The sequence below is a fragment of the Sarcophilus harrisii genome, chromosome 5, assembly GCF_902635505.1.
Source record: "Sarcophilus harrisii chromosome 5, mSarHar1.11, whole genome shotgun sequence".
NCBI classification, from domain to species: domain Eukaryota; kingdom Metazoa; phylum Chordata; class Mammalia; order Dasyuromorphia; family Dasyuridae; genus Sarcophilus; species Sarcophilus harrisii.
This window is the reverse complement of record NC_045430.1, coordinates 119665153-119688478: the sequence shown is the minus strand read 5'-3', so window position 1 is coordinate 119688478 and position 23326 is coordinate 119665153. Positions and strand designations below refer to the sequence as shown.

Here is a 23326-nt window from a genome sequence, read left to right as displayed (position 1 = left end):
CAGTGGAATAGATTAGATGCATATGACACAATAATTAAGGCCTATAGTAATTTATTATTTAATAAACCCCCAACTCCAGCTTCAGGAATAAGAACTCAATATTTGACAAAAATTTCTGGAAAAACTGGAAAACAATATATCAGAAACTTGTCATAGACCTACATATTACACCTCATACCAAAATAAGGTCCAAATGGCTGTATGATTTGGGCATAAAGAATGATACCATAAACAAATTAGGAAAGCCTGTAATAATTTACCTATCAGATATTTGAAGAAGGGATGAATTTATGATCAAAGAGAATACTATGAAAGACAAAATGGACAACTTTGGTTACATTAAATGGAAAAGGTTTTGTACAAACAAAACCAAAAGAAACAAGATTAAAAGGGAAGTACAAAGTGGGGGGGAAATGTTTGCACTCACTATTTTTGATAAAAGTCTTATTTCTAAAATATATAAAGAATGGTGTCAAATTTATAAGAATACAAGTCATTCCCAATTGATAAATTGTCATAGGATATGAATAATTTTCAGATACTTAAATTAAAGTCATCTATGCTCATATGAAAAAAATGCTTTAAATCACTATTAATTAGAGAAATTAAAATTAAAACAACTCTCAGGTACCATCTCTCATCTCTCAGATTGGCTAAGATGACAAGAAAAGATAATGATAAATTTTGGAGGGGGTGTGGGAAAACTGGCACACTAATGTATTGGTGGCATTGTGAAATAATTCAACCATTCTGGAGGGCATTCTAGAACTATGCCCAAAGGGCCATAAAACTCTACATACCTTTTGACCCAGCAGTAACATTACTGGGTCTATATCCCAAGGAAATCATTAAGGAGGGAAAAGGACCCACATGTGCAAAAATGTTTATAGAAGTTCTTTTTAGGGTGACAAAGAATTGAAAAATGAATAGATAGCCATCAGTTGGGGAATGGCTGAACAAATTGTGGTATATGAAGGTAATGGAATATTATTGTTCTATAAAAAATGATGAACAAAATGATTTTAGAAAGGCCTGGAAAGATTTACATGAACTAGTGCTGAATGAAGCAGAACCAGGAATACATTGTAAATAATAACAGCAAGAATGTGTGGTTCTTCTCAGTGGTTCAGTGATCCAAAGCAGTCCCAGTAGACTTAAACAGAAAATGCCATCTGCATCCAGAAAAAGAATTAGGGAGAATGAATGTAAATCAACACATGCTATGTTCACTTCTTTTTTCTGTTTTTTTTTTTTCTCTTCCATGGTTTTTCTCTTTTATTCTGATTTTTCTCTCCCAACATGATTTATAAATCAAGGTTTATTTTTAATAAAATAAATTAATTTAAAAAAGAGAAATACCATCTATAGCAATATACAAAGAGAAGGAAATTTGAAAAGTAATCATTTAAAAAGAGTAGGAAAATTATGTAGATTTTCAGAAGATGATTTATTTAGAATATCCCAGGGAAAAAAACTAATTGAAATGATTGACAGTTTTAGTAAAATAGCAGGAAATAAAAATCTGGTAATCACCAACATATCACCAACACAAATACAGGGAGGAAATGGTAAAAAGAGAAATTCTATGACATTATCTCTCAGTTACTAACAATATGGTTCTCTCAAGGCACTCTTTGGATTAAAACCTTTGCCTTTGTCTTCTTTCAAAGACTTAACTGGAACACACATGAATAATAAAAGACTACATAGAGGAAAACCATCTCTTTTTCCTCTCCAAATGCAAATGGACTTGATTCCTAGAATTCCAGTTTTTTTTTCCTGAACACTTCATTTATACCAATAATACAACCTCAGAGTTGGGGCATTTCTTACCTCCTAAATTGGTTCATATAGCTTCTTCATAGAACTGCTAATTTTGTCTTATGGGATGTTTACTTTGAAGAACTGCCATTTGTTTGCCTTTAGTTGCCATTGTTATTTGCTGTTTCTCTACTGGATTACAGCTGGTGGGGAATCTTTCTTTAACTGTAGTGTTTCATAGCTTTTTTGTGAATCAGACCTGCAGCAATATCTGCTCATCATTGGAAGAGTTCTTTATTTTAAGTCTGTCTTTTAAATACATTATATGTAAAATAAATTGTAAAGCATCACTTAAATGTATGCTATATTTATTCCAGAGAAAGAAAAAATGAAGCTTGAAAGAAGCTTTGTGATTTCACAACACATCTATTTAAAATTATATCACCCAAGGTCAAAAAGATAAACAAAAGGAAATATTTAATTTTAGCTTGAGAGCACTCTGCCTACTTAGCTTCTGTTTCCCAGACCCCAAGTTAAATGTGTTGCTCATACTCTGGGAAATATTTTGAGTCACTACACCACAGCAAGCTGGTTAGTAGGAAACTCTGAAAAGATGAAATCTAGAAATTCATAAAGAGAAGTTATAAACCCAGTTAAAATGCCAAGTAATCTGCAATGGGCTGAAGCTGAGCAGATGCACTGAAGTTCTAGCACTTAAGGCTAATTAGCAATTGGACAATACTCTATTAATATATGCTTGGAGAAAGAATGGCCCCACCCACTCTGTGCAAGTTTGATGTATTGTATAGGACATTGTGTAGAAGATTTGGTGCTTGGAGTGTGAAAGCCAGAGGCATTGCTGGTCGCCATTGGACTCACTTCGTATCACCATTGCCCTTCACCTCTTCAAAGAATAAAGATCAAGGATTTTACCTTATCCTGACTCCAGTTGATTTTAAAATACTTTGGGTGCTAAATGCGGTCATCACAATAATCACCAGTAGATCAATGCCCAGAAGAGATGATGAAACCAATGGATATTAAAGGCACAGTACTCATTAAAAAGCATCTAAGAGTAGTGTGATTATATTACTGAGGACTTTACCAAGTCTTTAGTAATCATACATATAATTTTACTTTTCAGCCCATATTCTTTGTTCACATATGTCTTTTAAGTGTGTGTAATTTATATGTATATGTGTTTCTTGTCCTTAATATTTCTTGGTTTACTATTTTCTCTTTTTATGCTTCCCTTATGGTACTGTGACCAGTAAAAGAATGTATCCCATGTGCATGAAGCAATCTTCTTGTCACTTCTTTTGTTATCTTGTTTGATTAAATGTCTTTTCCTATATTTTTGGTTGACTGGTAAACATATTGATGAGGGTCACATTCTATCATGAATGATAATATATAAATATATAAAAATATAATATTCATAATAAATAAATATATATACCATATTTTTATTTTTCTCACTCTGTACTCCTTTCTCTCTATTGGAGTGTCAAGTAAATGGTTATTTGAAGATCTAATATGTCATTATTTTGAAGGTTCCATTTGTATAAATGGAAACCTATTCATAGAGACTTGAAAGCTACAGTACTAAATAGAGATATTAAGAGAAACTAAAATCCAAGGATGTGGGACAATCAGTGCAGAGGCACAGAGGTGGGAGATTTAGTAGTGTATATGATAAATAACAAAGTAGAGAGAATTAGGAATAAATGAAAAGCATAAAATTCATTTTGGCCAACAGTTTTAGCTTATTTTCCCTTATCTGTACTATTAATAAACAGCCAAATTATCAAGTTATGTCACCTTATCTACTATATCAGGGCCAGTCATCAGTGGACTTAGAATGACATAGTAGGTGGAACTCGAGACCTTGTTTTAGGATGATTTGAATCAAATCCTTCTTCAAACTCTTATTATCTGTTTAGTGTCGCTAAAGGGACACTAAAAAGGTCCCTTAAATTCTCTAGGCTTCAGATTTCTTATCTGTAGAGATAAATGATCCTCTCTATTCCTTAATGGTAGAGACTTGGTTTTCTCTAACATTCCACAATCTAGCATTGTGTTCTGAAATGTGTTAGGCACTTAGTACAAGTTCAGTGTTGCATTCTATCTATAAATCTGTGGGATGAAAACACTGATAGACAGGAAGGAAAAATAAGAACTTTGGTAAATGACAGAATGGCTATTTAGCTCCTTGAATTTGATGGTTATAGTAGTGACTTCTTCCCTCTATCAGTTTTTATTGGCCATATTTAGCTAATATAAACAAACATAACAGGCAGCAAACTAGTGCATTTGAGCCTGGAGTGGTGTGCCTGGCCTGGAGTCAGGAAGACTTGAGTTCAATTCTGGCCTCATATACTTACTATCTGTGTGATCTTACACAAGTCACTTCATCCTATTTACCTCAGTTTCCTCATCTGTAAAATGAATTGGAGAAAGAAATGGCAAACCACTTCAGTATCTATGCCAAGAAAATTCCAAATGGGGTTATAAAGAGGTAGGATATGCTTGAAATGACTGAACAATGACATACTTAGATTATACTTGTCCTTTCTTTAAGATAAAGGTAACTTTAAATACATAAGAGACCATGAAACCTGGGTAAGACAATCCTTTGATGTCAGGGGCTGTTTTTATTAGTCATCATTAGTAATAGATGTTCAATTGTCTTTAAATTCCAGTTATTTGAAGGAATGAAGGCATACCGAGGAGTGGATGAAAAAATCCGTCTATTTCGACCAGACCTCAACATGGACAGGATGCTTCGATCTGCTGCAAGGGTAACTTTGCCTGTATGTAAGTTAAGCAGTTTTTAAAATTTATTTAGGAATTCCCAGTACACTATTTGAAATAAATTCCCATGGTTTCTATTTTTCTTAACTGTAAAGTAACTGGTGAAAGTTTTTGTTTCCTATTAGTTTCAAAAGATAGTTTAAAAAAGAAACAGTGTTTACATAGCCTGAAGTATTACACAGATATAGAAAGATTTGATAGGCAGATATTGAGTTTAGTCCAGAACAATAATGAAAAGAAGGGGTTTGGGAGAATAAAATGATGCTCAATGTGTAAATGTCCTCTGGGTTCCCTAAGATACTTTGAAGTCTAGAAAAATTGCTAAGACTTCAGAGAAGGTAGTTACTTGTATTGGGGGAGAGAGTTTTCTCTTTTAGCAGTTCCCTACGCTAGTTAAATCACAGATTCTGTCCTTTTCTCTTAGTGATTAGTATTTATGTTTGTATATGTATGGTTTCATTAGAATGCATGTGGAGAGAGAACTAGGCCAGCTGCCAAAAAGTGAGTGTTCAATTCCCAATTCAGTGACTAAATAATTATGGCTGATTTTGGATAACTCATTAACCTTATATACACATACTTTTTACTAATATATAAAATAAAGTTATTTAATTAGATGACCTCTAAGCTTTTTTCCCCAACTCTAACATACAATATCCTTATATAAGAAAGAAATTAGTATAAATCTAAAAGAAATATTTCTAAAATATGTTTGTAGTACTGAAAAAATACTGTGCTCAGAAAATGTAACTTCTTTTACTGATACTGATTGCTGTTCACACTAATAAAAAATTTAAAAGTCTTAAATTATTTTAAAGCTTTTTCTAAGTTGTGCAGACAGAAAATTTTAGAGTGAACTTTCACATATATTGGAACCTGGGTCATCCTTTATTAGTTGACTGAATTCACTATAAGGTGTCTTGAATATATCTAAGGCAATAGCTTATAAGGTGCAATATCTCAGGTAATAGATTTCTGCTTCTCATTTAGAAATGAAAAGCTCTCTTTGCTATAAACTGGGGGAAATGGACTCATGTTATAATTTATTAGATTTATTAAAGTAAAGTTGTATTCATAAACCTGATTAACATTGCTCAGTATATTTCCTGAATAAACTGGAGTGCACTTGAACCCAAACAAGAAAACTTTAGCAGCATCTACTCTTTGCTTTAGGACCATATAAGAGCTTTGGGTAGTATCCTAAAATTGGAAAGTAAACATATATGGGGCCTTTGACATCATATACTTCTTCATGCATATTCTCTTTATTCCTATCCTATATATAGATAGATATATAATTTGTTGCCATTGAACTCTAAGCTCCATGAGAATAGGGATTATTTCTTTTTTTGTATTAAATTCTTAGCATGTATCATAATGCCTGGCATATAGAAGAAACCTAATAAAGAAATGTTTTATAGAAATGTTTTTATGTGTCAGGTAATTATTCCACTCATTTTAGTTCAGCAGGCATTTAGGTTTAGGTTTTTATTAAATGATCAGAGTAACCTTGTGCTTTTGACCTCTCAATAGTCTAGGCTACTCTCTGAGCTCTAAATATTGCAGAGCAGTTACCAGTATGAATTGGTGAAGGGAGTTTAAAAAGGGAGAATTATAGTGATGAAATCAACGATAAATAAATAAGTAAATGTTTTAGATATTTTGTATAACAAAGACAAAAATGAAGCAGTCCTTGTCCTTCCAGTAGTTTACATTCTACCATATGGAAACAACATATACATAGAGAAGTAAGTGTACAATAACCGAAAAAGGGAAAAGGAGGAGAATGTATCCTAATAAGAATGAGACCATAAAATAGTTTAAGATCCATGGAAAGGATATTTTGGTTAGTTTATTTGGGAAAATAATTTAATATTTGTGGAAAATACATTATACCAGTAAAAACTTATGATGATACTTCTAGAAGTGAGGATAAAAGCATTGTGCTGAGAGCTTGAACAATGTTAGCAATAGATATAAAAGAATAGAGGTTTGACCCTTAAACTGCTAATATTCTTGTTGGTTTATATGGGGGGAAATATCTTCCAACAGAATAGGCTAAGGTGAGTACTACAAGTTACTAGAAAAAAAAGAGACTCTTTAGATTGATCAATGAATCAGAGTTGATATATCACAAACTAAGATTTTGCATGCCAAGATAATAGTAAACCATTTAATATACCCTAAAACTTCAAATTGGAATACCCTAACAATATTAAATAAATGCATTTATGTGTTAGTTTGTGATCAATAAAATACTTTTGTTTAAATTGAACAATTTAATTTATTAGTTTCATATTTTCTGATGGGATGAATTTTCTGATTAATGAATTTTTTGGTAGGATAACAGGTAGATACTTCTTAAGTCAATAAACAATTAGTTGTTATATCAGAATTACTAATAGTTCCCTACTAAGTCAATATACTATTTTCTATTCATGTTCAGAATTATAGCTCACATTCAGGCTCTAATTAGAACAGATTGTTGTAAGAGGTAAAATCATAGTATGTTCTTCTAATTTTGGATTTAAAGGATTAGGAATCATGGAAGTAAAGAAAATAAGTTTGCTATATTTTTTCTTATGTCTTGTGATGATAGTTGTTTAATCCTAATGAGTTTTATGTCTTAAGATGGTACTTGTTTTGTTTCTCTTAACCTTGCATCTTCCTTCTAAAATCTGCCTGTGGAATATGGCATTCCAAGGTGGAAGCAGAGAGCTATATTGCAAATCCCTGCCTCAGTTTTAATTCTTTAAGGTGATATGGTCATCATAACATGGAATTTTAGGGTATAAATGATTATCCTTCTGTGCAGAAATTGTATTTGACTTATTTTTAGCATGTGCTACTTCTTGCTTTATCTTTTATTTTAAATGCCTTAAAGCTCCATTTTGTAGAATATTCATCTTTCTTAGGCTTATTCACCTCACAGAGATAATTATGGTCTTTTAAAGAAGGACTTATAAAAGCTGACAGCCCTTCTACAAAAGTTGCCACAAGGCAGCTGTCATCTGGGAAACTGGAGGGTATTAGCATATGTCTGAGCTGGGGGGTTCTATTCCAGGCCATGGTGCTTGCACAAAACATTACCATAGTGAACTGTAAAGAGTAAATTTTTGCTGGGTTTTAAGGCCAGAATTTCAAAGTATGAAAATATTGTTTATGGTTTAGGGCTTTTATAATTCTATTCACTTTCATTTAGGAGCTAGCTTGAGCTAAGGCAGAAGTTATTTTATTTATTTATTTAATATCTTCCCCCAGTTATATTCAAAACAAAATTTTTTGCATTTGTTTTTCATTTTTTTGAGTACAAGTTTCTCTTCCCTATCTGTACAATTAAGAAATCACATTTAAAGTTATGCAAAACATTTCTATGCAAGCCAAGTTGTCAAAGAAAACATAGATCTTCCACCCTAATGAAATTTAAGCCTCTCAAGAAAAATTAAGCAGAAAGAAAGGGAAAGAGAGAGAGGGAAAGAGAGAAAACAAGCTTAAATCTGAATTTAGACACAATCAGTTCTTTCTCTGAATAGGGATAGGACTTTTCATCATAAGTCCTTCAGAGCAGTTGTGGATGATTGTACTATTGAGAATAGCAAAGTCATATATATATATACAGAATAGCTGGTCATCCCAGAACATTGCTATTACTTTGAATACAGTAAATGTGCTTTGTTTGAGTTTGTGGAAGACTTTTCAGGTTTTTTTCCTGAGAGCATCTTGTTCATCATTTCCCCAAAGAACAATAATATTACTTCAAAAACATATTCTACAGTTTACTGACCCATTCCCCAACAGATGGGCATTCTCTCAATTTCCAATTTTTATTTTGGTAGAAATACTTAACTTAGAACCATGAGCTTTTTTTAAAAAATGTATTTTGATAACTTCATGACAATATATTGGTTTCCTTTGTAATTTTATTTTATGCCTTTAAAACATCCATAAAATTTACCAGATATCAAGAGGTTCATGACACATAAAAATGTGAACAACTCCTGAAAAGGATGATGGATTAGAAGTTTGAAGTTCCTGAGTGTGAGTTCTAGCTTCTTCAAATGATTAAGACACTACTTCTTTGAGTTTCTGTTCCACAGCTGTAAAACAATAATGATAATATTCTTTATTGTCTCTTTTGGAGTTTTGTTTTAAAGAAGGATTTTTTTAAAGTGCTATATAAAGTGTCTAAGGCATTATTACTTCATTTCATTTCCTGGAATCAGAAGTATTGTTCTTACAATCCTGATATTTTCCTCCAAAGTTATTGGTATTAACCATCCCCTCAAATTATTTTGTGTTTATTTTAAAAAATATATCTTCATATACATATTTGTATTGTTTTCTTCTAGTACAGTGTAGTCTCCTTATTGGCAGGGATTTTTTTTGTTGTTGTTATTAGTGCTGTTATTTTTATCTTTTTATCTTCACTATTTATCTCAATGCCTACTACATACAAAATATTTAATAAATTTTGCTGAACTGAATGCCTGTGATTAAATTCTGACCTTTTTTTTTTTCATGTGACCTTATTTGGTTTCCTATCCTTTTAGGAATTTGACAAGAAAGAACTTTTAAAGTGTATACAAGAACTCGTGAGATTAGATCAGGAATGGGTTCCATACTCAACATCAGCCAGCCTCTATGTGCGCCCTACCCTTATTGGAACTGAGGTATGCCATAAGTGTTTGGGGGTATATTTTGTGAATATATATAAACTTCATTTCCTTCCATGTATCAAACTTTTGTCTCTTATCAAGTTCATAATTTGAAATATTCATACCTTAGCATCTCATTAATGGATATTTTTATATTTATGTAGCAATGGATTTATTTTTCTTATATATACAAATCCCTTTGTGATCTCTGATGTTCAGGTATTCCATTTTTTTTAAAGCATGGTGTTGTTAATGTGCATATTTAGGGACTATATGAGCTCAACAGAATGGAAAAGACAGTAAAGTTTCTGAGTCAGATGGGGTCAGCTGTGAATTAAGGTTGTAAGACTTACTGCAACCAGTTTCTTTGTGGACTTCCTGCAGTAAAAGGCATCAATTAAAGGAATATAAAAGAACTGGGACCTTGTGGATGAGGTAGTTAAGTAGAATTTGTGTTGCTACTTATTATTCACCAGTGAGCTAGCTGGCTCCAGCAGCTATGTAAAACTAAGAGGGTTGATAAAAATAGCCTTAAAGATTGCTTCCACTTTTAGATCTGATTACTGCATCATCCACACTTCAGGCAATTTAAAGACCTAGAAATGGGCCAATTCTAGTTATTTGTTGGAACTATTTGCTAAATTTGTAGAATAATACTACAGTTATTTAGACAGATCTATAATAAAAGTAACTGATTCACCACCTCCTATCCCTCTTCCAATGTAAAAATCCTGCATTTGCTTGCTAGAAGCTCTTTCATATTGTGCTGGTGTAAGTGGTGAGACACTCAAAATTAGTTATGCGATTATGATTCATTTCATGCTCCTGTGTTTACAATATAATTTTATTTAGAGGGGCCCAGTTAAAAATTTGATGAATAAATTTAGGAGTCTCAGAACATTAGGTTGGAGTGTTCACTCAACTTTAAAACAAAAGATGGGAAGTTGTGGAGAAAGAAAAAGATGTATTTGAGGATAAGTCCATGTGCTTGCTCCAGGCTTTTATGGTTTCATAGTAGTTCTCTCCAGACATCCATATTAAATAAATATGATTAAAACTTGTCAGATGCATTGAAAATTAATGACCTGCAAAGGATATGAACAGATGATTTTTGAATGAAGAAAATTCAAGTGAAGAAAGAATTTCTAGTCATGTGAAAAAAATGCTTTAAATCACTATTGATCAAAGAAATGCAAATCAAGACTCTGAAATACTACTACATACCTCTCAGATTGGCTAAGATGACAGGAAAAGACAATGATGAAAGTTGGAGGCAATGTGGGAAAACTGGGATGTTAATACATTGTTGGTGGAGTTGTGAAATGATCCAGCCATTCTGGAGGGCACTCTCAAGCTATCTCCAAAGGGCTATGAAATTATGCATACCCTTTGACCAACCAGTGTTTCTACTGGGCCTGAATCCTAAAGGAATCATAAAAAAAAAGGAAAATGACCCATATGTGCAAAAATATTTTTGGCAGCTCCTTTTTGTGGTAAGGAACTGGAAACTGAGTGCACATCCATCAGCTGGAAAGCGGCTGAATAAGTTGTGGTCTATGAATGTTATAAATATTATTGTTCTACAAAAAATGCTCAGCAGGATGATTTCAGAGAGAACTGAAGAGACTTACATGAACTGATGCTAAGTGAAGTGAATAGAACTAGGGGAACACTATACACAGCAACAAGAAAATTATACAATGATTAATTCTGATGGACATGGTTCTTTTCAACGATGAGATGATTCAGGCCAGTTCCAATGATCTTGTGATGAAGAGAGACATCTACATCCAGAGAGAGGACTGTAGGGACTGGATGTGTATTGGAACATAGTACTTTCACCTTTTTGTTACTGTTTGTTTGTTTTTTATTTTCTTTCTTATTTTTTCCTTTTTGATCTGATTTTTCTTGTGTAGCATATTATTTGTGGAAATATGTATAGAAGAACTGCATATGTTTAACCTATATTGGGTTACTTGCTGTCTAGGAAAAAGGGAAAGGGAAGGAGAAAAAAATTTTGAACAGAAGGTTTTGCAAAGATGAATGTTGAAAACTATTTATGCATATGTTTTGAAAATAAAAAGCTTTAAAATAAAGAAAAACAAACAAAAAAGAAAAAAAATAATCTGCTGTTAGTACAGTCTTTATCTTATTTTTCAGAAGTCAGATAAATCAAGTAAGATTGAAAGACATTTAACTGTGTAACAAAACCAATAAGAAGGCAAGGAAAAGAAAACTTTTTAATGAAAATGGACAATAGACCTATGGCATATTACTGTTGCTCATGTTGCAGTATAAGACTAGACAGCCTATTACCACCAACTCGATTTAAATAAGTGACAACAAAGTTACTTTTTTTTTCTGTCTACACATCTTCCTAATCTGCATCCTGCATTGATGACATGTATTCTTTTATTTTCTAACTCTCAAAGAAGGAACTGTTGGACTCTTCCCTTTTCTTCAGCTAAGTATCCCAGAAGTTAGTAGGTGTGTGACCATGGCACATATTTGACATCTATTAGTCTTATTTTTATTTTTCAAAGTCAGTAATGTGTTGATAACAATACTTGCTTGGTCTAATTCACAGGACTGTTGTGAGCAAAGTGCTTTGTAAACTTTTTAAGTTTTATAGAACTGGGTAACAAATGTATATATCCCATTGCTTTACTTAAATTGTTACTTTTCCTCATGAATCTTTCCCTTTTTGGCAGTCATAACCTTTTCCATGTATTTTTGTCTCTATATCCACTATATATTATTTAATTAAGAGTGATACTTTAGCTGTAATATAGTTATAATTCATAATCTAGTCAATAAACATTTACTAAATGCCTACTGTTCATTAGGCATAATAATAATAGATTTACTGTACACTAATTTAAAATTTGCTAAATGCTTTACATACATTATCTCATTCAATATGCCCTTGTGAGTTGGGCGTTACTATTCTCATTTTATTAGATTAAAACTAAGGTTAAGAGATTGTTAAATTTGTCCAGAATCGCCTACCTGATAGCTGTGTGAGATAAGATTTGACCAGGTTTTCTTTACTCCAAGGTCAGTACTATTTCCATTATGCTTTTCTCCACCTATTTAAACATCTAACTTGCCCTTTTCACTGAATCTTAGAATTGGAAGGGACCCTAAAGACTATTCAATGCAAACTTATATTCTGAATTTTGTTTACAGAGTCACTTCCACAGTGTAATGTAGTCTCCAGCACACATGTCTTCAATGATGGCAAACTCATTATCTGATGAGACATCCAATCCTTTCCCTCTTCTGGTCAACTTTATTAGGAAATTTTTCATCCATTAAGGCAAAATCTTTCTTTCCTATATATTGGCTTTAGTAGAATTAGCCAGTAGTTTAATAGAATTAAAACTTAAAACTCCTCTAAATCTTTTGGGCCACACTATGTAATCTTTCCACAGACAACTTTTTAGTTATTTGAAATTCCGTCCGTTATTTCATTTTCCTTGTAGATTTAAAGAGGTTAAATATCCTGAAGTCCTTCAACTGTCATCTGACATGGTTCTAAGATTTTTCACCATCTTAAGCCATTCTTCTTTGGATATATTGCCATTTTCTAGAATATTACTTGAGTTTGAATAATTACTTGAGTACCTTGCCCTCCTCCCCCCCAACATCTTTTTCATTTGAACTCCTTTCTGGCTATGCTTGTACTTGAGCATCCTATACTTGATAATTTTATTTTTTTTAATCTAATTGCAAAACTTTACACTTAACCCTATTAGAATTCATCATTTTGTTATTCAATTCAAAAAAGAACATTAATGCCCCTTATAATTATTGCTTTTTTTTTCTTATCCTATCTTAATACTGTTTTCTCAGGTTTTATGGTTCTCAGGTAGCCTTCTGTTCTTAATGTTTTCCTTTATTTAGTTTGGCAGTTCTTCATTATTTAAATTTTTTGTGTTCCAAATCTGTTATTTTCTTTTCATATTATCTATTGATTTGGAGATTTTTTTTAATTGCATGTCTTAAATGCTTTTCTGCCTTGTTTGGTCTAATAATTTCTTCTTTGAGAACTGTGATTTCTGTTCAAATCTTCAATCTTATTTCTTCTTTTGAACCATTCTGGACCTTCTTGCAACTTCCCCATGGCAACTCACAGAAGTTTAGAGGAATTATTGAAGAAGTTTCCCCCAGGAGACTTTTCAAAACTGTTTTACTCCATACTAATTCACTGTGTTGTTTTTTTCTGTCCCTTGTTATTTCATTTTGTTATCATTCTCTAGTGAATTTTATGTAATAAGTTTTAGTACTTGAACCTCTGTTTTACTATTCCCTTTCTGTTTATATGAGATAGTGTTGATAGAAAATTTCTTCCCTTTCTCTTACTTTTCTTGTCTTCTTTGCTCTTCTTTTGCATTTAGCCTTCACTTTTGTAGATCTGTATCTTCAGAAATTTTAATACAGTTGTGAATAATTAAGACATAACTGCTATTTATCACAGGGTCCTCGATACCTTTTGCTTCTAAGTTGTTACCTGCAACTCAGGGTCAGTGTAGGAAGGCAGATAGTCTTGCTTCTGGGGGTATAAGGTATGGCTGGCTTTGGATCTAGTATAGGGATTCAGGGGAAGAGTTTTCTTGGGACTATGTAAGTGCATTCTCTCGAGTCTACCAGGTTTGCGATTATGGCAACAGTTCTGTATTTCTTCAAGTGAAAAATATAAAACCCCTTGGATATTAGAAATTCTGCACAATCACATGCCAGTCCACCTTTCTAGACTTATTACTATTTCTTATCATTCATGCATTTTAAGGTCTTTTTTTGGCATTTCTTATGTCCCAAAGTGAGAAGGAGAAATCATTTCTCTTAAAATTCTTTATGTATTTGAGTCCTTAAGGCAATCTGTAGAGATTAAAAAATGTTTAACCAGAATAGCTTTAAAAGAAATAAAAATAGCCTGACCTTCTTACTACATCCTACCAGCCATTACCATCAAAATTTAAGCTTTTGTTTACTTGATTTTGATAGGGACTCTGACCATGTCTTTATAGTATTTTATGCTCTGTAATTGTTTAATGGATTTTTTTTATTTTTTAAAGAAATTATGCCTTCATTTTTAAAATTTTGCACCATTATACTCTATTTCTTTTTTTTTAAATTAAAGCTTTTTATTTTTCAAAACATGCATGGACAATTCTTCAACATTAGCCCTTGCAAAACCTTGTGTTCCAATTTTCCCTGCCTTCCTCCATGCCTTCCCCTAGATGGCAAGTAGTCCATTATATGGTAAACATGGTAGAAATATATGTTAAATCTAATGTATGCATACATATTTATACAGTTATTATGCTGCACAAGAAAAATCAAATCAACCCAGTTTAAAAAAAAAGAAGCAATATAAATGCAAGCAAGCAACAACAAAAAGAGTGAAAATGCTATGTTGTGAACTATATTCAATTCCCACAGTCCTCTCTCTGAGTATTGATGGCTCTCTTCATCACTGAACAATTGGAACTGGTTTGAATCATTTCATTGTTGAAGAGAGCCCCGTCCATCAGAATTGATCATCATATAATATTGGTATTACTATGTACAATGATCTCCTGCTTCTGCTCACTTCACTTAACATCAATTCATGTAAGTCTCTCCAGGTCTTTCTGAAATCATCTTGCTGGTTGTTTCTTACAGAACAAAAATATTCCGTAACATTCGTATACCATAATTTATTCAGCCATTCTCCAACTGATGGGCATCCACTCGGTTTCCAGTTTCTTGTCATTACAAAAAGGGGCTGCACAAACATTTTTGCACATGTGGCCCCTTTTCTTCCTTTAACATCTCTTTGGGATATAATCCCAATAGAAACACTGTTGGGTCAAAGGGTATGTGCAGTTTGATAACTTTTTGAGCATAGTTCCTAATTGCTGCCCATAATGGTTAGATCCATTCACAGTGGTTGGATCCATTCACAGGTAATTGTTTAATGTTGTATAACAAGGTAATTGAAACAACAACTTCATGGAATTCAAATAGTTGTACAGACTAGAAAAGAATTGTAATAGAAAGAAAAGATACTTTCAGTTTGGAAGGACCAGAAGAAGAAAAGGTTTATTTTATGACCTTGGTCCTTTGATTGTTGTGCCTTTTAATTCAGGGTTTAGTTTTTCTAAATTCTAAATAAATATAGCCAATTTCAGTGAAGCCCCAGAGTAATTAATTTTTTTTCATAAACAAGATTGAACAGTTAAATAACTTGAGATGTTATCAACTGCAGCACTTTGATGAACAATGGCTCATGATTTGTGACTGATTCTCTCTCCCCCTCCCTTTCCCCTCTTTTTCTCTTCCCTGCCCTGATTTCCCTGCTTATAAGAAGTTATTTAATAACTTATTTGCTTTCTAGATTTTTATTTGTATTACTGGACTTGAAGTAAGGAGAACTGGATTCAAATACTGTTTTTGATACTTGCTAAATGATTATAGTTAAAGTACTTTACCTTGTAGGGTCTCAGTCCCTTTCTTCAGGTGCTACAGAGAATATGTTAGGCCATATTCAGGGAGATATGAGTTCAAATCTAGTCTCAGATAGTTATTATATATGACCCTGGGCATGTCACTTTATCTCTGTCTCTAGTTTCTTCTGTGAAATGGATATAATAATAACATTTACTTTGAAGGATTGTTGTAAGAATCAAATGAAATAGTGATTTTAAAGCACTTAGCAGAGTACTGGTACACAGTAAGCACTATATCAATATTAGTTATTATTATTATTTCTAAAATAATAATAATAATAATGCTTTTATTGATTGCTTCATTTGCAAACCTTAGAGTAGTATATAATATAAATTATTATTTTTGTTGTTGCTGTGCTTGCTTCTGGTGCTTGGTTTTCAGTGTATAGACATATAGATTTATTCACTCAAATAATCTTTTCTGTGCTCTCCCTACTACCATCCAGTGCACATTATTTTTTTTAAGATCATGGTACAGAAGCATCTGACAAATTAATTAAGAAAATTCAACGTACTTAATCACTAGGAACAAAGTTTATTTTAGAAAATGTTTCTAAGTGATAGTAATCTCTATTTATTTTTTCAGATATTCTATTACATATAGAATACATATGCTAAAATACAGAAAAGTGGCCACATCTATTTATATTTAATGTCAACAAAACACTTCATCAACAAAGCACAATAGCATTTTTACATAATCAATAGTTAAATCAATTGTTCCTGTCACAATTTGTAAATTGAGTCTTACAAAGTCTAAGAGCTAGAGGAGTCCTGAGACTAGTTTGACTCCTCTCATTTTACAAATATAGAAAGATAAAAGGCCCAGGTAGTCAACATTTATAAAGCTTTTTAAAGTTTTCAGAGAACTTTACAAATATTATCTCATTTTTGTCCTTACAACAACTCTAAGAAGTCAATGCTATTAGAACTTCCTTTTACAGATTACAAAATTGAAGCACACAAAATTTGAGTCCAGCATTGTACAGATAATAAAGGGCTTCAACCAGATTTGAAATCAAGTCTTCCTGACTCCAGACCCAGTGCTCTATCTTCTGTGTCACCTTGCGATATACCCAGCCAGGTAGTGCAAGTCACTTAATTCATAGTGATGGAGAAATTAAGTAGCAAAGCTGGGATTTGAACCCAGATTCAATCTTGAATCTATAGGGAATTAATGAAACAAATATAAAATCCTTTAATTTCTCTTAGTCCAGAATCTCTACATTCTCTGTAAATCTTAATTGAGCATGAAAATTCTCCTTTGAGTAAATACTTTGTTTCTAGTTTAACTGACAGCTTAATGAAAGCCCATTGAACTGATTTATACTTAATGCAACTAGCAATTTTTATTAAAATTGGAGATAAAATTCAAGACAAATGACTTCTTGGAATTAGACATCTATTTTCACTCAGACCAGACATACCCCATTTATTCAGGTTGTTTCATAATATCATGACATTATGTTAATACCATACTGAAGTTAAGTTTTTGTTTATTTTAAATTAGTTTGTTCTCTAGAACTGTTAAAAATAACACTCTTATCACTGAAAATCAGATGTCAAGGAAAATTTATTAAAGAAGAATCTTAAGGAATAGTCTTTCTGGCCAGAAGCGGGCCCCACTTCTCTTTGGGAAGAGGGAGCCCTGGGTAAAGAAGTGAGGGAAATTTTATACTTACTCATGTGATGTGGCTCTTCCCTTCAGAGAAGGGATTGGTTGGTTTATCCGGCTTATACTTTTTCTGATATGCCCACTACATGTTTCTCCTTAATATGTATAAAATATGCTCCACTCTCCTCCTGCCCCCCCCCCCAGCATACATCCCATGTTTAAAATGGCAGAAAACTTCTCCTCTTGGGGGGGTTGCCTATTAAGCAGGTACAGTAGTGATTTAGTTAAGTCAGGTCATTAACTCCAAACTCCTAGTTTGGGATAGATGGGCTATTATCTTAAATCTGTTGTTTTCTTAAAACCACAAGACTCTTTCTGATTGGCTGAATTCATCTGTGCCTTCCTAGCCCCCCAATTTCTTGTTTGCTCAAGGCTTCTATTGATCATTTAATTGTTCTGTGAATCCTAATCTTCCTTAACTTCTCAGTTCTGAAAAACCTCTTGGTCAGTGGTACCCACTATCCCACCCTACCTCAAAGCTTACAACACTGTGGAAACCTAACTTTTCAGCATTTTTCACAAAATGATGATGTCTAGATCCATCTAACTGCATATGTACATGCAACCAGTTTTTTATTATTGGTGAAAATGGGAACAACTGGGAAAACATGGATAATTGAAATGCACAGAAAGTCCATTTTCTTTTTCCTTTTTTGGGGGGGTGGTGGTGATGGTGAATTTCCCTTAGCATTTTAACAAGAAGCAAAATAAGTTTATTGGATCTCATCTCATTTTACTTTGCCTACCTCCTTTTTATTATAACTCCTTATGGTATGAAACAGGTTTGGTATAGACTAATCCTAGAAGTCAATCCAGATTAAATGGAAAAAAAAGTTTGTTTCACTATTCATCAGTGGGGTGGGTAGGTGGGTGGTTCTCAATCGTGTGTGTGTGTGTGTGTGTGTGTGTGTGTGTGTTTATATTTGTTGTTTTATTTTTTCATCTAAGCGCTCAGACCCCAGGTCTGCTCCAGGTATCACATGCCCATAGGTCATGAACCACAGTTAATTAGCCTCTATTCTTCAAGGTTCTTTTGCATTTTCCAGGCTCTTCTGTTGTTTGGATCATCACTAAGGATTTTTTTGAGTGTTTTTTTTTTTTTTTTATTTTGACATAACCTTTCTATTGTAACTTTAAACCCTTCCAATAACCCACTTTTTTCCCATAGGAAGTAACCGGCCCCAATTACTTTTTAAAAAAATTATTTTGGAGATTTTTGTATGTTTTTTTTTTGTTGTTATTTTATAATTGCTTCACAGTGGTAATGGGAATTACTTTTATCTTTTTTATATGGAATAGTATATTGATTACTGTGTCACCTGCTTGTCTCTGTGATTTCCTTTGAAGACATCTTTGTTTTGCCTAGTACTTAAATTCTAGTAGAACATTCTAACTCTGATGTCTGGGAATCCATAGTAGATATATAATAGTGTGTTAAGCATTTATTGCCCTAATCTTCATATCTTCTAGGGATATGAATGTGAAATTATAGCAGCCCTAAGTAGAAGTATTTCCTAATAAAAAGTTGTTTGTATTTTCCTATCCCATACCTTCAAACTAACAGATAGGTAACAGGTAGGTTATCAAAATGAATACTTTTTGAAGATTTTCTTTTCCTTACTATCTACTTTTGAATCTTATAAACAGAAAAACTTTCATGTCTCTGTTTAAAAATTATTCCTTCAAACCTTTCTTTGTTGATAACATCGACAATTCTGTATATAATCTAACATTTCATTATCATCATTATCCTGTTTTCAAAGTAGAATTGAAAAATTTGTTTCTTAATCTTTAAATGAAGCCCAGCTAAATCCCTATTTTTTGTATTCTTTTTTTTTTTTATCAAAGCCTTCTCTTGGAGTAAAGAAGCCAACAAAAGCCCTACTTTTTGTAATTCTGAGTCCTGTGGGACCTTATTTTTCAAGTGGAACCTTTAATCCAGTATCTCTGTGGGCCAATCCGAAGTATGTAAGATCCTGGAAGGGTGGAACTGGGGACAACAAAATAGGAGGGTAAGAAGAAATTTATATTATTGTATGATATAAGAGAATCCTTGGTTATTTTATTCTTATTTGATTTATGAGCATTCTTATAAGAATCTGTAGTTTACAGTGTGTTTTAAATTGACTAGGATGCTTAAATGACAAATGATACAAATTGTTGGTATGGAAGAACAATTATAAATGTTATATACCAGAACTTTTTTGAATCACTAAAATTAGAGATTGAATTAGCTGCTGCCATATGTCTGTTCTATTTTGCCATAGCAATTAGATGGGTTGAGAGAAGAGACCATCTGGTGTTTGGGGCTGAAGTTCCAAGCTGGCCCTAGTATTTTAGGAGTCATGTCTGGGGAAGGTGCCTGCTGCATTGACATGCTGTCTTCATTGTCACTGAATATAATCATACCTACTGCCAACTGGCTGAAGGATAGCCCTTCTTTGGCCAGACTTTTCTGAGAATTCGATTCAGCAAGCATTAATTACCTACTGTGTGCCAGACAGGAAAGGCAGCATGCCATACTAGATAAGAGGGTTGGCCTTAGTCAGAGAGAGCTGGGTTCGAGTGCTGCTGCTGACACAAAAGCTATGTTGCTGAACAAGTTTCCTAATCTCTCAGCATTCCTGGCCATTCTCTAAAACTATTAGTTACAGAGTCATTTTGCATTGGAATATGGAAATTCATTATCAGATACCAATTAAATCCCAGGTCTAATTTTTTTTAAAGTACTAGAATTTGTTCAGGGATTCTGGAATTATAAGGACAAAAAGAAACTCTATTCTAGCAAGGAAACTTACATTCTACTGGAGGATGCAACATGTACATCGATGGATAAATGCAAAATAATTTGAAGAGGGAAAGAGAATCATGTGGCTGGCTATAGAAAGATTTGAAAAATGTTCAACAATTTCAGGAGTATACTTTTCTGTGAAATGAAAAATCTTTGAGTTAGGATCTGGGACACATGGGGTTAAATGATTCACCTGTGGTCTTACTGCTAGTAAGTGTTAGAGGAAAAAAATTAATATAGGGTTTTCTGACCCTAAGCTTAGCACTCTCCCTCAAGGAGAATTTAACCAGGAACTAATAAAACTCTCAGATTCCTGGTGTTCTGGAAGAATAGAGAACCATATGGGCATTTCTGAATGTGAGTGAGTGCGATATTCAGAACTGGCTCCTTCTTTTACTCACCTGTGAAAAGGAAAGGTTTTGAAAATCTAGTAACCCTGATGTTGTTTCATCTGCATCAGCAGCATCTCTCAGCAGTTGTTTCTTCTTCCTGTTAAATAGAAGGAAAATCTGAAAAACTAATTTTTGAGAACCTTCTTTCCTCACTTCTTCATTCAGCCAAATCAAAAAAAGCATTAGTGGACTGTCCTGATACTTTTTCAGTAGAATGGAAAGACCAGAATGCATAAAACAATAGTGAGTAATAAGTGAGTGCCTTAAGTCTTTAGTGAAGTCTTTTTTTTTTAAGACTTAAAAAAAAAGAAAAAAACTTTACCATGGCACACATTACAGTTTCACAATTTAATTGTGCTAATTTTAAAGGAGACTTTAACTTTCTTTTTTCCTCTATTTATTCATTCTTTCCTAACCTGAGGATAAACACATAGTAACTATTTCCACATTTGCCTTACTCCTCTTTTAAAGTTAACTTTGCAGACTGTCTGGAAAATACAATAAAATTTTTGTCTGGAGAGGTCAAATTATCTCGGAGTTAAAACAACAATGGAATACCATACGCTAGGGCAATTAGAAAGTAACTCTAATGAGGTTTGGAAAAGTTTCATGATCAGTACGAAAAGCCAGAATAGTCTCCCTTGTCGCTTAATTTGGGGGAAAAAGCAGAACCAACCTACAATCTCCTCAAGTATGTGACAAGCTACAAAAGGGAAAAGAAAACAGATACTGGCTTAATTAGTTTTTTTTTTTTTTTTTTTTTTTTTTTTTTTTAATGGCAGTTGTATTCCTGAGAACTTTTACCTGTATTGTCTTATATCTGCATTAAGTTTAGCACATGGAATGAGTCAAATTTCTTTAGTTGAATCTAGGCTTCTAGATTTTCCAAAGAGACAACTAACTGAAAGAAAATCCAGGCTGTATCAACATGTGTCAGTAACTTGGACAATATTGGTCCTAACATATATAATGTTCTCTTTCAGCAAACTCATAAATGAAAATCAACAACATGTAGATAGACTTAGGGGATGATTATTCACCTTATGGAAAGATTCTTAATTATATTCAGTAAAAGTTCCATTAAATAATAATTTTCCAAAAGACTCATCTAAAATATGAAATGACTGATATATTATAAATAAAGTGCTTTATAAGCTACTAGCGAAAAGATCTACATTTATTTCTAACGAGTTTTTTTCCCTTTTTATCCAAAAGGAGAAAGGAAAATGGGAGGGCAGAGATCAGATTTTTGTTCATTAAAAATTATTTAAAGAAAGTAGGAAGCAAACCTGCTACTTGAATAAAAAAATACCAACTTTTCCCCTACTTCCACCCTGAATAACTTGTATGGTTATCTTGCTTTATTTGGTAAGCTATTGTGCCTTATTACCAGTTTAATCTTGATAAAGGAGTGGTACTATTTTGCTATCTTTTGGGAGCAATTTAAACTTGGATAAAGTCCCTAAAGTCTTAGTGTTATATTGTTTTGGTTTGGGACCATTGAGTCAAATCCTCTGAGTACAGGATCTAGGAGAATTCTATCAAGGTGGATTAGACAAGGACCAAGGTATATGTGCAGGCTGAGGACCAGCTTCATTGAGTTCAGAGAATCTCATCATGTGGACTACAGAATGATGAATTGTTCTATTAATTGAAGTCAAGAAGGCTGTCTACTAAGGCTGAGAGGGCTTAGAAGTACAGTCTGCTTTGGGGGGAATGATTGCCCACATCCACGTCATATATCCTTGAAATTTTGAAGTTTCATGCAATTTTAAAGAACTGAATAAAATACATTGCCAATTTGGGTGTCTATGGCCTCAGGAAAACCTCATAGCAAGTCCAACCAGCGTCTAGAGGTATACAAGGAACTTGCCAAGATTCAAGTCCAGGTAGTTATTGCTGACAAGAGGAAAATCTTTTCAGCCATTTCTTCCTCCCCCAACTTCCTATCCCCTTTGAACCCTTGGTTCTTGAAGTGTAAAAATTGCACTGCTTACCTCACAGAGGTAAAGCTTTTTGTAAAACAAAGAATACAAATATAAACTATTCCTTTTTCTTTTTTTAATTTAAATTTTATTTATTTATTTTTGTTACATTTTTAGACCTGATTTGTCTCCTTCCTTCTCAACCCCATATTAGAGAAGGCCAACATTTGCTATAAACATATATGTGGAACCACATAATACTTACTTCCATGTAGCAGTTCTTTCTCTGGCAGTGAATATTATTTTTTATGAATTCTTTGTACTTAATTTGAATATTCATATTACTCAAAATAAATTAGTCATTCACAGCTAATATTTGGACAATATTGGTCCTAACATATATAACATTCTCTTGGTTCTATTCATTCTTTGCATTATTTCATGCAAACCTTTCAATGTCTTTCTAATATCAACCTGCTGTCTTACAGCATTGTAGTATTCTAGTAATAAATCATGACTGGTTCAAACATTCCTCAATTATTGGGCATTCCCTCACTTTCCCATTCTTTGCCATACAAATAAAGATGCTATAAATATTTTAGAACATAGAAATTCTTTTCTTTTTCCTCTGATAACCTTGGGACACCGAGCTAATAGTGATATTGCTGGGTCAAAGGATATACACAATTTTATAACTCTTTGGGCCTAATTCCAAATTGTTCTCCAAAATGGTTGGATCACTTCATAGTTCTACCGACAGTGGAACAATCTTTATTCAGTCCCTCCAACATTTGCGTTTTCCCCCTTCTATCATTTTAA

General features: G+C 33.0%; 1 protein-coding gene across 2 annotated transcripts in view; it reads left to right on the top strand.

Annotated features, from left to right (window-relative positions):
- BCAT1 (branched chain amino acid transaminase 1) overlaps window positions 1–23326 on the top strand; it is a 104147-nt gene that overhangs the window by 44207 nt on the left and 36614 nt on the right. For both annotated transcript variants that reach the window (XM_031938466.1, XM_023504472.2), the window contains exons 4-6: window positions 4464–4574; window positions 9126–9245; window positions 19248–19411. In XM_031938466.1, coding sequence (XP_031794326.1) covers window positions 4464–4574; window positions 9126–9245; window positions 19248–19411 — 395 coding nt within the window. The remainder of the gene's footprint in view (window positions 1–4463; window positions 4575–9125; window positions 9246–19247; window positions 19412–23326) is intronic.